The sequence below is a fragment of the Catharus ustulatus genome, chromosome 10, assembly GCF_009819885.2.
Source record: "Catharus ustulatus isolate bCatUst1 chromosome 10, bCatUst1.pri.v2, whole genome shotgun sequence".
In the NCBI taxonomy this organism is placed as follows: Eukaryota; Metazoa; Chordata; class Aves; order Passeriformes; family Turdidae; genus Catharus; species Catharus ustulatus.
In genome coordinates this window covers 2,746,951-2,763,644 of record NC_046230.1, presented here as the reverse complement: position 1 = coordinate 2,763,644, position 16,694 = coordinate 2,746,951, and the positions used below count along the sequence as shown (strand labels likewise).

General features: G+C 47.6%; 1 protein-coding gene across 4 annotated transcripts in view; it reads right to left on the bottom strand.

The window, feature by feature from the left end:
* ARHGEF4 (Rho guanine nucleotide exchange factor 4) overlaps positions 1 to 16,694 on the bottom strand; it is a 204,167-nt gene that overhangs the window by 3,129 nt on the left and 184,344 nt on the right. For all 4 annotated transcript variants that reach the window (XM_033068551.2, XM_033068552.2, XM_033068553.2 and 1 more), the window contains 7 exons: positions 9,033 to 9,212; positions 6,380 to 6,562; positions 5,211 to 5,390; positions 3,765 to 3,997; positions 2,458 to 2,587; positions 1,537 to 1,668; positions 367 to 610 (listed from right to left, as the gene is read on the bottom strand). In XM_033068551.2, the coding sequence (XP_032924442.1) occupies positions 367 to 610; positions 1,537 to 1,668; positions 2,458 to 2,587; positions 3,765 to 3,997; positions 5,211 to 5,390; positions 6,380 to 6,562; positions 9,033 to 9,212 (1,282 nt within the window). The remainder of the gene's footprint in view (positions 1 to 366; positions 611 to 1,536; positions 1,669 to 2,457; positions 2,588 to 3,764; positions 3,998 to 5,210; positions 5,391 to 6,379; positions 6,563 to 9,032; positions 9,213 to 16,694) is intronic.

Below are 16,694 nucleotides of genomic sequence, written 5' to 3'. Positions count from 1 at the left end.
CAACACAAACCCTGTTGTACAGTGAGAACCCTTGACTGAACCTGTTCTATATTGTTCTGACCCTGTATGTAATGTATTGACTATTTTGTCAGCCCTGCTTGAACTCCTTAAGACACATCAACCTCTCTGAGGACAAACTGCAGTGATGGTTTATGGTGGTTTGCAGTTTTTCAATTGCACAGAATTCATTCAGAGTGTGTAATTCAGCAGCCCAGAGCTGCCCTGGAGCATGGACTGGCTTCCCCATCCTTTCACTGCTCAGACACTAGCCAATGGGTAAAAAAAGATGAAAAAACAAAAAAAAATTATTAAGAAAAAAAAAGGTTTAGAAAAAACAACAATCTCCCAGCATTGCTTTTTCCATACCTGTCTCCTGGTCAAGCTGCACCTGCCTCCTTTCATTCTCAAACGCCTTCAGCCAGCGCTGTTTCTGCTCAGGCTTTTTTGCACAGAATAAATGAACTTCCTCAGTGTCTCTGCAGTACAGCTTAAATGCATTTTTCACACTGATATTAAAGTCCTTGTCTTTCCCATCTTCCACATCCAGTATTTCCATGTCATCCATGTTGATCCGACTCTTGTAGTACAAGATGTCCCTGCGCAGAAGGTCCTGCAAGAGAGATCACAACAGATGTTGCTGTTCCTTGGATATGATGGAGTATTTAACCTTCCTGGTATCATTTCAGTCTGTAAAAGAAATTAATCCTGGATTTGAGCCTGTGGAACTGCAGAGTGCTGAGCTGCTGTGGGCACTGTTGGGAACTGTATGGCTTGTTCTGGCACTGGGGTCAGGACAGGCTGGTGTCTGTGTTGGGGCCTTTCTGCTGCCCTGAAGTTTGGGTATTACACATGATCCCAAATCCTCATTTAGCCTCTGACAGAAAATACTATTCGAGTCCTTAAGTTCCAGTTAAAAAACAAAAATAATACTAATTAGCTCTTGGCTTTTTGTTGACAATGAAAAGTAACTTTGAGAACAGTGATTTTCATGCCAAGTCACCTGGAGCTACCTGCGTGCTGTAGAATATGCAAAAAATAATTGGCACATTCAGTTCTGAAATTCCATTCATTGGCTCCAAGAGGGAAGATTTCTTTTATTACTCAGCTTATGAAAAACAGCATGAGCTGTACCTAAAAACTTACATGTGCTCTTAGCATGGCCTGATTGACTGCCAAGGGCCACAGCTGTTCATCAAATCTGCAGTTTTTTCTGAATACAGCACTAAGGTGGCAGTTCAGTTGAAGAACAAGGTAGTTAAAAGAACTTGTGTGACAATACTCATAGCTGAGTTGTATAGAATGGCCCCACAGTAACCCCAGAAGCAGTACAGTGCTTCTTTTGCTGTGAGAATTAGGCCAGTAGCTGATTGCTGTGCTCAGGTGCACAGAACACCCCAGGACCTCAGAGAAAAGACTGCAAAGAATGCACAGAGAATTCTCAAACCATGAGGCCAGGAAGAATTAGGGAAACAAAGGGCTGGAGAGGGAGCTCACTTAAATCCATCAGCACAGCGGTAGCCAGCATTCATGGGTTACCTTCTTGCAGCAGACAAGCTGGTGATCAAAGAGGAAGAACATCCTCTGTTGGCTCTTGGCTTGAGGGTGGGAGATTTTGGCTAATTCCCCAGAATAGATGAGTTCTGAGCTTCTGACTAGGACATCTTCTCCCTGAGAACAGCACAAAGAACAGGTTGGTCTCAGCCTCATCTGAAAGTGGGAGCCTGAATTCCTGCTGACAGAACTCATATGGGAATGAGAGAGAGCCTCTGTGCTTGAGGACAGTCCTTGGCACCTCAGGGAGACACTGTGCTCTTGGCACCCAGGGAATGGGAAATTAATTTGATTAGAACAACAGCATGTCAAGTATTTTTAAATCTCCTTTTTCCAGGGAGTCTACTCAGGAAAGCTGCTCCAGCCCAGACAGAAAGGAGGCACATAAGCAGGGAGCTAAGAATTTAGCCTGACATCCGTGGGCACGGAGACAGTGTGGGTTTATTGAGTCTAGGATTTAGAAAATTAGTATTTTGGTTCTTTTATCTAGCAGTTTTTTAAAATGAGTCTACAGGGAACCTTGGTTTCCTCTGTCACTATGCCAGAACTTGCCTTTCTGCAACCTGGCTTATTAAGAATTAAGGGGCAATTCTGCTCATCTTGAGAGTTTGAAGTCACTCAAGATAAAATGGGGGGCAAGAGAAAAATAATAGAATTTCACTAACCTACATGCTGATTTCCTTCTGCAAGGAAAAACAAGGAAGCAAAACTCTAAGGAACATGCAAAGGCAGCTGGTCTAGGCAGGTTATGTGCCAGACCTGCTCAGCTGAACTAAAAGATCATAACTGTTACATAGACAATAAGACTCTCCACAAAGATGGGCAGAGAGCTGAGGTGGGGCTGGACAGTGAGATGTCCCTGTAGGGAGAAGCTGCTGGTGGAATTGCTTGGGCAGGTGTCCCCACCTCCCAGTCCTCTATGGAGCTCTGCCACTGAGCGATCTTGTCGATGTTCTCCAGGCGCCGCTTCCTCTCGTTGATGAGCCGAGCCACGTTCTTCATGGCGTTCAGGGCAGCCTCCACATCCTTGAAATCCCTGGGGACACACAGAGGCATTAGGCTGGGCAGACTGGCACATGGGTGCTGTACCCACACTCCAGAGGAAAGCAGCCTGGCACAGAGCTGGGGATGGAACCAGGAGTTCCAGTTCCTGTTCTGTGCTGGGATCAGACACCTGCTCCTGTGGCAGCTTCTCGGACACTCGCTGGTTTGGAGGCACAGATTACGCTCTGGTAACAAATCTAGGCCACCTCTTGAGAAGGGAAAGGGGTAAGTAATCAAATTTAGCTACAGAGTTGTAAATACAAATTGTTGGAAGAACCTCCAGGTTCTCATTTCCTTCTGCAGCATAATACAACGTATTCACAATGCTGCTGTTCCATGAGGGACTGGTCTGTGGTGCAGAGGTGAAGCAGTTCGACAGTAACTGGTTTGTTTCAAACAGGAGCTGAGGGTTATCTGGCAGGGTAGGACAGAGGCTGCCCTCCCCCACACACCATCTGTGGCCACCAGCTACTTCTGCTGAGTTCAGAGCTGAGCTGCACAACTTGGCTCCAAGGCAACTCTCTAAACATCTGTGCACTTCCTTAAGGAGCTTTCTGCTCCGAGGTCAGCTTCAGACAACATGCTTAGGGATTTAACAAGACACGCTTAAAACCATTCTGGGAAGCACCAGGGCTGCAATTAGGAAGGTGAAATTAAGTCAAACCACAATGGACCAATACCAACAGTTTCATACAGATTTTTTCATGCTTTCAGATACTTAATTAAGCAGCATTCATTTGAGCCAAAGGCAGTGCCTTCACCCTGAAAGTGAGCCAAGGATTTGGAGCTTTTGGCACTGGAGCTTTTGGCTTGACTGCTGCAGGGCACTGGTGAAGTTTAGCTGTATGGACATTTTGGGATATATTCAACCAATGTTTTGGAGGCAAAGTTCTCACCACCATCACAAACATGTATGTATGTGCTGGTGTCACAGTTACATGAGCCAAATAAAATAGAAAAGGGCCATTATAAAGTGGACCTTGTAACTGTTGATCTGTGACAGGAAAGCTCAGTGCTGCTGTAGTGGATAATTATGTATTTGACATAAATATACTTTTTTTCCTGGTTTCTGTGAGGTAACCTGTAAGAATTGTATAAGCTGTAAGATCCAGCAGGCGCCCATTCCATGAGAGCAGCCTGGCTCCTTCCCTCCCCACTCACTGTCCTACCTGTGCTGGGGGTTGGTGTACTTGAGCAGCTCTGCCAGCTGCAGGGGGTATTTGCAGATTTTCTGCACGGGGGTGAGCAGGAAACCATCCAGGGAGATGTCAATCATCTTCTGCAGCAGCCGGCAGGCCTCGAAGAAGTAAACGTACTTATTGACCTTGGTGAGGCGCGACAGCTCCATGCACGCGTTGGGGTGGTTGTTGCAGTACTCAGAGTAGATCTGGAACTCTGTTTGCTGCAAGGGACAGTGTGTTTCTGGTTAATGGTATGCTCTGCCCAAATTATGTCCTCCTACCCACCTTATCAAATTACCTGAATTACCTGGCAATCCTATTTTGTGCCAACCCCCTGCTTGGAATTTCCATTTGGAAGTCCCCTAAAAACTGGATGTCTCATTAGTCCATGTGACCCAATTTCCCCCCTACCTCCCTCATTGGATAATGCCTTTATGAACCCTACCCTTTACTCCTCCTCAGAATTTCTCCAATTTGCTGATGGTTTGTATCTTCCCCATGAACCTCCCCCATATTTCAGCCATTGCACCCTGGCATTTTTGTCTTTTGCCCCCAAATTCCCCAGAGGAATAAATCTTCTTTTATCCTATGCAAAAGACCTCCCCCTCCTCCTTGCTCCCTTAGAACACAAACTGACAGTAAGAGGCTGTAGAGAAATTGCTCTAGCCACATTTGAGGTATCTGCTCAGGGTGTGACCCACCCACAGGTGAGTGCAGCTCTGGCCCCTGCAACAGGACAGGGAGGCATTCACTGCCCATGGTCCTCAGGCACACCCTAGCACAGGCTCCTGTGGGTGTTTGTGATTTGTATCCTGTCCGTGGAACTGCTCTGTGATTTGTATCCTCCCCAGGCTCTCAAGCACAGAGACCTAAAGCTGGGGCAGGGTGTCTTGTAGCTTCAGCACCTGCAGCTCATGTGAGAGACCCAGACATTGCCACATATTCTGGTCTGGGCCCAGCTGGATGCTTTTAGTGCCCACACCAGCCACAGCTGGTCCTGCACTGACCTGAAAACACCATCACTGCAAACTCGTCTGCTCAAGATTTTATAATCTTCCTATAGTTAATATAAAGTACATTGTATTTTGTTACTGACTTTATGTAAAACCTATAAATAGGTTTTTCCTACCTATTTCCAAGGCTGGAATTGTTTTTGGTAAGACTCAAATATTGCTCCAATTAACCAGCTGAGGAAAGCCCAACCACTCCCCACTTCTCACAGAAATATCCTATAGCTCTTGTGGCTGTGGAAGGAGCATTTTCAAAGCACCTTATCTTCTGAACACTATAATGCCAGAGGATTATGAATCTACCCAGCTACCCTTTTCCCATGAAGTCAAACCTAATTCCATACTTCCTACATTTTCCCTGATGTACCAAGGTCTGGCAGTGGCTACAGAGTTTTGTGTGTGTGTGCATTGTTATGTTACTTACATATTCCAAGAAGCATGAGCCAACCTCACTCAAATGTGGGTGGTCTTTGTTAAATTTCTTCTCTAGTGATTTAACAAATTTCTTCTGGCACCTGTAGATGTCCTCAATATTCCCAAAGATGATCTTGAGCTGCTCTTCAGTAAACATGTCTGCTCTCTTGCGGCACTGCTTAATGTAGCCCTAGGAGAAAACCAAATTGGAAAGCTTCCTGGGCATCTGCTCTGTGGCAACAGAAAGCCCCAAGGACTGCAGTCAGGTGTACACAAGGTCCCTGGATTCCTTTCCTGCAGAGATGTACTCATCTTTAACTATTATTTCCTCTAATGTTACCCTAAATACGGTACAAACAGAAGCTGCCACAGACTCATGGCAGCCCCGGGTGATGCTGCAGCCCATACCTGAAGGAGTCACAGAGCTGCCTTCTCTTGCTGAAAAAGCCTTGATGTGTCTGCAGGCAATGGGGTGCTCTGACCCAGCACTGCTGGATTCAGACCAGCTAAGTCCAGTTTTGGATCTGGTTTGGGAGCCTGTGTGAGGAGCTGCCCAGCTGACTCCAGGCAGAGGAGAGCTGCAAGGGGTGGGGGGACACTGCAGCAGGAGAGGTTTGTTTGTAAGTGTGAGCTGTTTGCCCCAGCTGCCTCTGCTGGGAGCCACTACACTTCTGTGCCACTGCAGAGGAGAATTATGTCCCTGCAAATATTCCAACTGCCTCCACTCCCCCAGTGTACATGATGGATCTCCTTTAGAAGAGGTGTCACAATATTCACCATATTTGACAGTAAAGGACCCAATTGGCTGAGCATCCCCCAGTTGTTTTGATCTGAGCATGATTTGCCTGAAGGCTGGAGTTGCTGATTATATTACCCCAGAACATATATTAGAGAGGACAGCAGTGCTAGACATTTACTTTTCTCTGGCTTGGGAAATTCAATTAATTCCATTTAATCAGAGCACAAGTGAGTGCTCCAAATGCAGAAGCATTTGGGATTTTGCTGTAATGAATTGTCTTCTGTTTTCTGAGCATATAATGGCATTCAGCAGAACTGGTGAAAATCCAGTCTCATTTTCAGAAAAGTTACCTGCTTAGGGTCCCTTTCTGGGCAAGAATGGGACATAGTCCATTATCCTTCAGACAAGTTCTCACAGCCCCTTCCCCATTTATTCCTTACCTCACAAATGTCCTTCAGGTGCTTGATGTAGTCTCTCTCTGTGCTTATGATCTCATTGATGACATTGGTCCTCATTTGGTCTTTGGTGGTCTGGCCCATCCCAAAGCGTCGGGAATCGTCCTCTTTGCCCCCCTCCACCTTCAGGGGATAATCTTCCATGGGCTCATCCTGGTTTACTCGCAGCTGTGCGGGCACACAAGATGTTCACCGCTTGTATTGCTGAGCACAGCTCTGGCAAGGAAGTTTGGGGCAGCCGATTGGATGGCAGGCAAGGACTGAGCTGGGACAAGGTGTGAAGAGGGTATGTGTATTGCCTGGAAACATTTTCCCCTGGGGAAGCTGAGGCCAGACAGTCACTTTGGGGAGGCCACACGGCAGCTGTTCCCACCCTGACATGGGTGGTTTCAAGCAGCCATTTCTTGATAATATGGAATACATAACAAATCAGGACAAAAATGGTTTAGCAAGAGGAATTTTCTTAAATATTTGAAGGAACACTTCAGGAGGGAGAGGAGAACCAGTAAATGGTTGGGTTTTTATCTACTTTATTGTTCCCATAGTGTCGGTAACAGATGGCCCCTCGGTACCTGCTTCCCCAGGATTATTTAGAGTTGATTGCTAAAGGGAGAGCAGCCGCAGCTGCCTGTGGCACTAAGGCAGGAGAAAGGGCAGTGGCCGCAGGGCTGTGTGGCACTCTCGGTCCCCATCAGATGGCAGCACAGCACAGACACGAGCCCCGGGCTGGAGCCGCCCGTGCTGCTCACCCTGCCCTGCAGCACCGAGCTACAGCCGGCTCGGAATCGGAATCGGGCTTTTCACTGAGAGCTCGCTTCTCTGGGCACTGCTGCAGCTCTCGGAGTGCCCGTGCGAATACTTTGTACATGACTCAAAGGATCCGTCCCAGCACAGAGAAGTGAAAGATAGGAAGTTAAACCACACAAAATTATCGGAATTTTTAGTACAGTGACACAGAACTGCTTTAAACTTTTAATGTGGTTTCTTCTAGGCTTTATGACTTACCACCTGATACAAATATAAAAAACAATGCATACCCCTCCCTTGTCAGCTCAGGCACAGATTAATTTACTCACTGCTGAAGCCCTCCAGATCTGCAGTCCTGGTTCTCCTTCACTGTGAGCAGGACATCGGTGACAAACTCAGACCCTGAAACTCGTGTGGAGTGACAGAGGCTTGCAGTGTGACCCAAGCCTCCAGACATACCAGCCCTCCCTGTAGTGAGCTGGAGAGCCAGTGGTAATTAGCAGGAAATCTTTGGATGCTTGAGTAAGTGTTGTGATTCCTCTGCTAAAAGAATTTCTTATTCTGCATCCCTAATGCCTAGTACTAGTCTGCTTTATTCTAAGATAATATGAAAAGTTTTTGCCAGCCAGGACAATTCAACTTATCAGTAACATGAAAGAAAAAATTTCTGTGTTTTCATTGCAAAAAAAAAAAAAAAAAAAAAAAAAGCATTGATGAAGTCTTGGTAATCTTACTTGCAAAACATTCCACTGTTTGTAATAATTATCCAGCTGAGACGTCTCCTGCAATCTATAACAAAACACCTCAAAACTGCCCCACTTCTCCAAGGACTTTTGCTACAAACACCAGATTGACCTCGTGTCACCTCCTTTCATGCTTCACCTGGTTGTAGGTCACTTGTGATCTGAAGTGACCTGGATAAAGAGTTAAAGGGCTGACAATCTCTGCCTTTAGGCACCTAATTGCCTTTGCAGCGCTGAGGAGCCTGCCCCGAGGTGGTGAAAGCTGTCAGACACCCACAGTCACAGTCAGGGAAAGGACAAAAGCCTTTCTCCTCTCAGCAGGACAGGGAGCACAGCATTACCACCCTCCCACACTCCCGGGTCCCCCCTGCTTGCCCTGTGTTTCAGAAAGCTCTGCTGGAAATGAAGCCTCTGCAGTGTGCAGAGACTGTCTGGGCTGCTGTGCACAGCTCTTCTGGGTGGGCTTTGTAGCTGGCACCAGGGTACAAGCACAGAGTGTCTCAGATAGCCCAGATGACTGCCAAGACATTTCTTGTGTTTTTCTCCTCCTTTTTTAGTGCCTGGCATACAGTGCTGTGTGGCAGCCCAGGAGCTCGGTGGGCAGAGGAGGTGCCTGTGTCAGTCAGGTGGGTGCATCCTTTGGCTGTGGCACTGCCCTGGCCCAGCACCAGCTGCAGAGGGGTGCCTTTGGTGCCATGCTCATCTCTGCTATCTAAGGGGACACTGGAGTGAAGATCTCTGCCAGCTGCAGCAGGGATTCCTCCAAGAGGGTGTTGCTTGCTCCTGGAGGCAGATGCCATGTGCTTGTGCACAAACCAGCCAATGTACAGATGGGTAAGCAGGAGCCAGGCTGCAAACCAGCAAACAGGGCAGCTCCCCAGCTGGCACAGCTCGGCTCAGCTCTGCTCCAGTCTGGAGCTGAACCCTTTGCCTTGATTTACTCATGTAGAGGGAGATCTCCACACTGAGTCCTCTCTCAGCCAGAACACCCTGCCCTGTGGCTGCCTGTAGAGGAATGCTAACAAGACACGCTGAACCATCTCTAGCAGTGAAAGTCCTTAGGAGTCAGCACAGAACATTGAAACTGGAGGAGAAGAACAAACACCTGGCGCTAACAGAGAGGGCACAAAGAAAGACCGAGATCTTACCCGTACAAAGCTGGCTGGAAACCAGCCCTCACTGTCCAGGATCCTTCCCCACCACCACTCCTTGTTGGTGGCATCCATTACTTCGATGACATCGCCAGCCTTGAATCCCAGCTCCTGGTCATCCATGGTGACGTGGTCCCAGAGCGCCTCTGCGTACACCACGCTGCCATCGCTGATGAGCTGTGGGCAGAGCAGTCACACTGTCAGTCCCTGCATGCAGAGCACCCTGTGCCAGCCTGGCTGCAGCCCTGGCACTGCTGAGCCACACGTGCTGCCAGCTCTGTGCCCCCATGAGCAATGGGGAGTTGGTGCAAGGCTGGCAGCTGCTTTGCCTGATCCTGCTCTCAGCAGCATTTATTCAGAATCACTTGCACACACTACATTTACTATGATAAAAACATAAATTCTGGTATTTCACACTGCAGGCTTTGCCTCAGCCAGTAAACAAGGCTCAGTGGTACCTTGTTTGTGGAGGATGCTCTGGTGCTGCCAGGGCAGCTCTGCTTTGGGAAACCTTGAAATAAAACCTTGAGCATCAATATTTAGAGACATACTTCAGAGCAGAAAGCATTTGGAGGCCTCAGAGCTGCTCTCGAGTGGGTAGAGCCTGAAGCCTTTAAGGTAGTTAAACATAGAACTTAAGATGCTTAAAACAAGACTCCTGGAGAGTTTTAAGCAATGATACTAAGAAATAAGAGTTATTTACCACATGTCCCATAGAGGCCCTAGTCCAGGAAAAACAGGAGCCCCAACAATTAAAAAACCCAAACCAAAACTGAAGCCCATGTGGCTGGAAGCTGCTGGGGGCTCCTGAGCACAGTGAAGCTGTGCCTGGTGCCATTGTGTTCACAGCTCAGCTGTGGGGTAGCCAGGTACCACTTGGGTGCTGTTGCAGTGCTCTGTGGGCTGGTCCTGCTGGCCACCACAGCAGGGCTGCCTGATGCCACTGGGTTATCAGGTCAGAGTCTCCCTTGGATTTCAACAGCTACAGAGTACACACACAGAGTTCCCAGGGCCTGAGTGCCCCTGGGACTGTCTGAACACCAGAGATTTTCCTGAGAACATGGAGTGCATACTGGAGTTCTGCTAAAATGGACTTGGCCATTGTGGAGTGGCAGTGAAGGCCTGTTTTTCTCCAGGAAAATGCTGCAGTGATGAATTACAGGAAGACAACAGGGGGACAGTCTGTGAGGTACACAGGAGAAAAGAAAAGCTTTAGGAAAGCCACTGTCCCTGGTGGGTGTCCCAGCACTGCAGCAGTGTCACCACAGCACACAGGGCACGGGCCACCCACGCCCCTTGGGCTGCTCAGTCACCCAGAGTCATCCCCTGCTCTGGGTTACTGCTTCTGCCTCCCCACAAAGGAGAGAGATGCACATTGGAGAAGAATGTCAGGATAATTGTGAGCTGAGTAGATCAGAAAAGGGTTAACCAGGCATTTGAAAGAAAATTGAAATGCAGTCTGCCTTTGGATAGCAAATGCCCCTTCACTGAACCAGAAAGAGCTTAATGCAGTGTTTCCATTGTGACAAAAATAACAGGATGATGGGGAAGCAGAGGGTGAGAGATTCCCACTTATCTACACAGGCAGTGTGTAGCCAGAGCTAGGTGGGATGCAGTGCAGTGATGTGTATCTCTGTGAGAGCAGGGCATGGATCCAGGGGGCAGCACCTGGCCAGCCTTGTGGAGGGAGCTGATTAAGTACTCTGATCTCCCTCTCAGTGCTGGGCACTCACCTGCACTCAGGTCACAGCAGCTGCTGAGTTACACATTCCTGTGGGAAGGGATGGCTGTTGCTCAGGAAATGGCAGAAGCTGCTAAACCTTTGGAAGAGTGGCATCCAGCAGGCTTTTCAACATCCAAACTGTGACCAGCACATAGAGACATCTATTTTGTCTGTTTCTCAGACAAAATACCTTCTCTCTGTGCTTAAATATGCCAGCCTGGATCAGTGCTCTGAGTGTGATGTGCAGGCTGTGCACACACCATGACCATTACCACAGACAGACTAAGTGGGCTTCCTCCAGTACTGAGCTGATCACACAAACACAGCCCTGGTGATGTGAAGGCATTAATACCACACAGTACCACGCTGTCACATCCTGGTAAAGTGATGAGAAGACAGGATACCTAGCCTGACCTGGCATTAACAGCACATAGGGCTGATACACTCAGCTCACAGAGACACATGGTTCTACTCAGAGTCACTGAGAGCCATGGAGTTGAGAAGAGAATCCTCAGCTGCTATTTTAATCCATCTATTAATATTAATACCTTACATTTTCTCTATTCAGCAACAGCCATACTGTGGATATGATTTGCAAAATAAAGGAAGTCACAACTGTGGCATCACCACAAGGCAGGCAAGACACTGCCAGTTCTCATGCAAAGAAATAAATAAAATATTCCTGAACAACAGGCCAGGATTTGTTTAACTGACAACACACGTCATGCTTCTGGGAAGGAATAATATATATGGAATAAAGCATGAAATAAAGAGCAAAAAAAATTCATCTGTTCTTGGGATTGTCTCAATCAATGTAATAGCAGCACTCAGCACACCTTCACATGTTCAGCTGACAGGCTCTCCCTGGTCCCCCCCATCCCTGCTTCCTCCTGTGCTGGTACCCTGGGGTGGGCAGGGGCAGACCTGGATGCTGAGCAGTGCTCGGTGATCACTGTGGGCAGGGCTCTGCTGCTCTCTGCCCCCATTCAGGCTGTGCCTTGTACTCTTATTTCCCACTGTTTCCAGCCCAGCTCCTGGTCTGACACAAAAATACCCAGTACACCCAGTCAAACAGCCCTTCCCAGAGCAGGTGCTGCTAGGGAGCTCAGAGCCAGGGCTGCCATTTCCATGGCACAGGAGCACCTGGGTGCCACATGTCACTGCAGCAAGGAGAGCTGCCCCATGCCCCTGGGGACAGAGGGACAGGACTCTCCCTACCCCAGCAGGGATAAAACACACCAGTAGGTAAAAGGGTTTTGGCAAAAAGTGTTGGAGGTGGCACCATCAACAGGCTCTGCTTGGGGAGCTGCCTGGCTTCCAGAGGGAAGGGAATTCTCACCACTGCCAAACACCACCTCAGCTCACCACACTTTGATCTTTGCAATTAAAGCAACGTTTGAAAAACAACTAATAATTTCCATATTAAACAACATTTATGTCCTGTTTTTGTAAGGTCAAGGACAACTCAGTACATGTTCTTTAAGAGGTTCAAACAAGTGTACAGCAGAGAAAAGTTAGAGAATGCAAACCAGCCACCTCACAGCTGCTCTAGCTCCTGCAGCTGGCAGTGGGGAAAACAATCAGAAATCAACTTTATTTCTTTGTTTATAAAAACATTTAACTTTGCAGACAGCAGCATTTGCAACCCAAAGGCAGCACTAGCCCAGATGCTTTGAATTTGAAAATTGAGGGCAGCTCTGTACCTGCCCTGGCCCTTCTGTGTCCCAGTGCAGCCCCAGGCTCCTGTCCCAGCCCTCCCTGCTGTGAGGGAAGGCACTGGGATGATGCCTTGGGGTGGCTCCCTAGAACAGAGGCTGGACAAGGTTAAGAGAATAAAGTGGGGATTTATTAAAGGCCTTCAATAGATACACCTGGGGCAGTCAGAAACCTCAGAGGCTACACCCAAAATGGACAATGGTCATGAGTTTTTCAGATATAAGATATAAGATATATGATATAAGATATATAAGATACAAGATATAAGACAGATATAAGATCTAAGTTTGCTCCATTTACATGTCAGGGATTAATCTTCCAATGACAGCTTCAGGTAATGAAGTCATTTACCCCCAGTTTACTCCCCACAATTCACTTTTGTTTGTACTTTTCTGAGGCACCTGTAGGGTGTCCTTGGCTCTCAGGCCCAGAGGGATTGTTTTGTCTGACCAAAATGTGAAGACAGTAACTCACACTCTATTTGGAGTTCTGCACTAATGCAGTAAAGGATTTGAAAAACACAAAGGCTAAAATCCTAAGGCATCAGGACAGCTCCTCCTGTGGCACAGACTGGGGGGAAGGTTGATGCATGGCTCCTCCAAGCAGTGCCTACACAGAGGCTGCCAAGGATGAGACACGGCCAGGGCTGCTGCCCCAAATTAAGGGAATTAGGGGTGGGCAAACAGATCTGGCATGTCAAGGCCCATTCCATGGCTTGTTGGCATTGCAGCTCCTTGGTCTCTGTCTGTCTCAGGCTGGACACCTTGACACAATTACCTTGTATGTCCTGGTCTCGTTCAGACAGCACCTCCAGGCAATATTAACAGAGATAGATCTCAGCAATTTACAGAAGGAGGGGTGAAGATGCCTTTAGGAAATATTTATCTTTGAGCCACTTGTTTCTATCTGAATAAAATTTGAATAGCTTTCTCTTGACAATGCCAAATACACTGGATCATGCAGAGCCGAAAAACCCAGGAACATCAAAAGAGCTGGGAAAAGGGAAGATCAGGGAGAAGGTGCCAATAGAATGGAATTTATTTTTCAGCTGTGACCCTAAAACAGACATGTCCCACAAAGAACACCTGAATCCAGCCTTTCCTGGTGAGCTGAAATGGTTGCCATGAAGCCTGTGCTCATTGCCTGACCCCCCAAACTTGTGTGTAACAGACTGAAGCTGAACTGGTCCAGCACACCAAACATCCAAGCCCTGCAGCAGTCCTGACCCCAAGGCAAAGCCCTCCCACACTTCCAGTTCTTTCAGCAGTCACTTTGCTTCCAGATCTTCTCCTCTGCCCCTCTCATGCAAGGTGCAGCAGAGGAGTGGAAAGAAGATTACTTACACACATGCCCAAAGTTATGCTTCATTCACACAAATACTTACTTTCTCTGAACATGGGTAGAAGCCTAAACTGGCCTCTGCCTTGAACTGAAACCATAGGATAGTTTCAAAATTGTCCTGACAGCTTGCTCTTGCTTCCTCTCAAAACTTTTAGCATCACTGTCTAACAATGGACAACAGAGATTAAATTTTATCTCACAGAGATTCTGTCATCTGAGCAGCAGGCACTGAGTCTGAATGAGTTATGTGGATTGGCTTTCAGAGCATCTCCCCTCGTGGGGAGACAGGCACCCCAGGGAAGGGCTCATCTTCAGCATCTCTCTCAGCATGATGAGCTAACCAAGCCCCTGGGGTTCCTGTCTCCCCTCACTGCCAGGCAGGAATTTGGGCTGGTTCTGCTAGACTGGGCTTGCTTCTGCCTGGCTGCAGGGTGCCAGAAGCACCAGCACAGCCCTGCAGCCACAGCAAACCCCTCAGTGCTCCTGCTGCTGCTCTGCCCACACGTGCCAGGGCAGCACAAGCCCTCCCTGCAGTGTGGCAGTGGGCACATGTCCCCACGTGGGCAGTGCTCGTGTCACTGCTTCATTCACAGGCCCACACACTGTGCCCCCAGTCAAGCCATGCCCTTGGCATTTGTTGCCCTTTTCCCTGCACTGTAAGCTGCATATTTTCCAGATTATTTTTGAGACTGATTAAGGATACTGGAGGACTCTTGAGCATTTTCTGAGCACTGTAGATCTCCATTCAAAATATTTTAATTTGACAGTGATTCTCTGTAACAAATCTAAAATATCAGTCAACAAAGATCTTAATCTAGCTAAGAGTGCTACACTGATATTCCACAGTGCTGCTTTTTTAATCAGTGTCTGTAGTTAAACTCCTCATGTGACATTTAGTACAGCTGCCTCCATTTACCAAACATTCAAAATTTGTCATCACATTTATTTGGTAAGAACTATTTTCCACAAAACCATTCTGACTGGCATTAATTACATTATTCCCTTTTATTTATATCATCTGAGTCCTGATTCCCCCTCAGAAGTGATATAAACAGATGGGAAGAGGAGGAGGGTCCCCCTGCAGCAGGCAAGGAGAGGCTCTGAGGTCTCCCTTTATCCAGAGCTGCAGGAGGAGGGAAGAGCCCTTGTGGGAAGTGGAGGAGGCAGAGCTGGGTTTCATGTTGAGTGAAGCTGTGTGTGAAGGGTTTGGAGTGAGAAGCCTGCTGGGGTGCATGTCCCCTGGGTGCCATTAAATGTCACCCTTCAAACCCCAGAGTGATGCAAGAACCTCCCAGTTCCTCACCTAAAATGTGGGAGCTGATTATTACAACGCAAAAGAAAACAACTTGAAAATTGCTTTCAACCCTTTTCACTTTTGGCTGAAATAACTCAGGAAAGCTCTCCTGAAGGAGTGGGGACAGCCACCTGTAGCTGAGGACACCAAAATCACCTGGACCCTGTCAGTGCCCACAGGACTCCAACCATCACTATCCCATGGGCTGTCTGTCAGGGGACTCTGCTCATTTGGAGAATTAAGATCCCTAATTTTTGGCATAAGGAAAAGCCAGGAGCAAAGCTCTTCTCAAGCCTCTCAGTAACTCTGCAACAGGTTCTTTGTGTCACATTTTACAGCTGCACATTGCAGTTGCTGGTAAATGTACAGGGAGTAAAGCTGTAGAGCAGTTTCCATTTTAACCTGTCAAACAATTTTCCAGAGGACATTTGTTGAAACTTCTGTATATAACAGGTTTATTTTCTGCTTTAAGTGAAATGTATTTTCATTCTTTCTAAACAAGTAGATACAATGCTGAGTGACAGGGTGACAAAATGGCAACAGAAATTCTATGCTGACCAATGTAACACACACAATATCTAACACAGGTCACTGACTAAATGAGCTGTTCCTCAGAAAGGTCTTGCAGACCCATTTAAGAAAAATTCAGCCCTCTCCATCAGGGTCAGAAGCCCAAATATCAGGAATGACTCAGAAAGAGAGAAGAGAACTCAGCAAGGCACAAAGAGCAGCATGAATCAAACGTGGGAAGAGTTTCTAGGGCAGCACAAGCTAAACAGACTTGAAGCTGCAACAGAGACAGCTGGATGGAGGGTGGCCATGAGCTGGAGGCTCACAAAAAGGTTATTTCTAATCCAGGCTGCTGAGTGCCCAGTGAAACCAGCAGGCAAGAAGCTCAGGACAAAAGCAGGACCTTTCCCCTGTGGTGCATCACTAAGCTGTGCCACAGGGAGCCCCACAGCCCAACACAGAGGTGGTTTTAAAAAAGATTAAGCAAATGTGTGTCCTTCAAGGACATTTAAACACATCCTGTCTGGATACAGCCCATCAAGGACCTTAAACACACCTGGAAAGGCACACAGGGTGAAGAGCCAGGCCATATCTGCCTCTGCTCCTGAGCAGGTACCCAAGACTCAGGTGGAAGTGTCACTGGCTGGCCCTGCAGACCTGGGCATTAGGTGGTAAAATTTCTCTCACAGAGCATTAGGACATTAAGGTAGCAAAAAGCACAGAAGGAAAGAAACGCTGACTGCTTGTATTACCCACAGATACTTCTTAAAAACAACAAGCCATGAAAATGCAAACCTGGCAGGCACAGCTCCATCCCTGAGGTGCAGCAGCACTGTCACTCAGGTGGAAAATTAGCAGTTGCCAACACAGTAATTACAGGGACATTGGGATGTCCCCTGGGGCAGGGCTGTTCCTCTCCTGGCTGGGACTGCTCAGCACACATTCAGTATAACAGATCCCACACATTCCATCCTGCACAAACAACCCTCACCAGGAGCACACATCTGGAGCAGAGGTTCATCCCTGGATCATACACATGGATGTCTAACTCCTGGCATGCTTTGCTTGTCTCCAG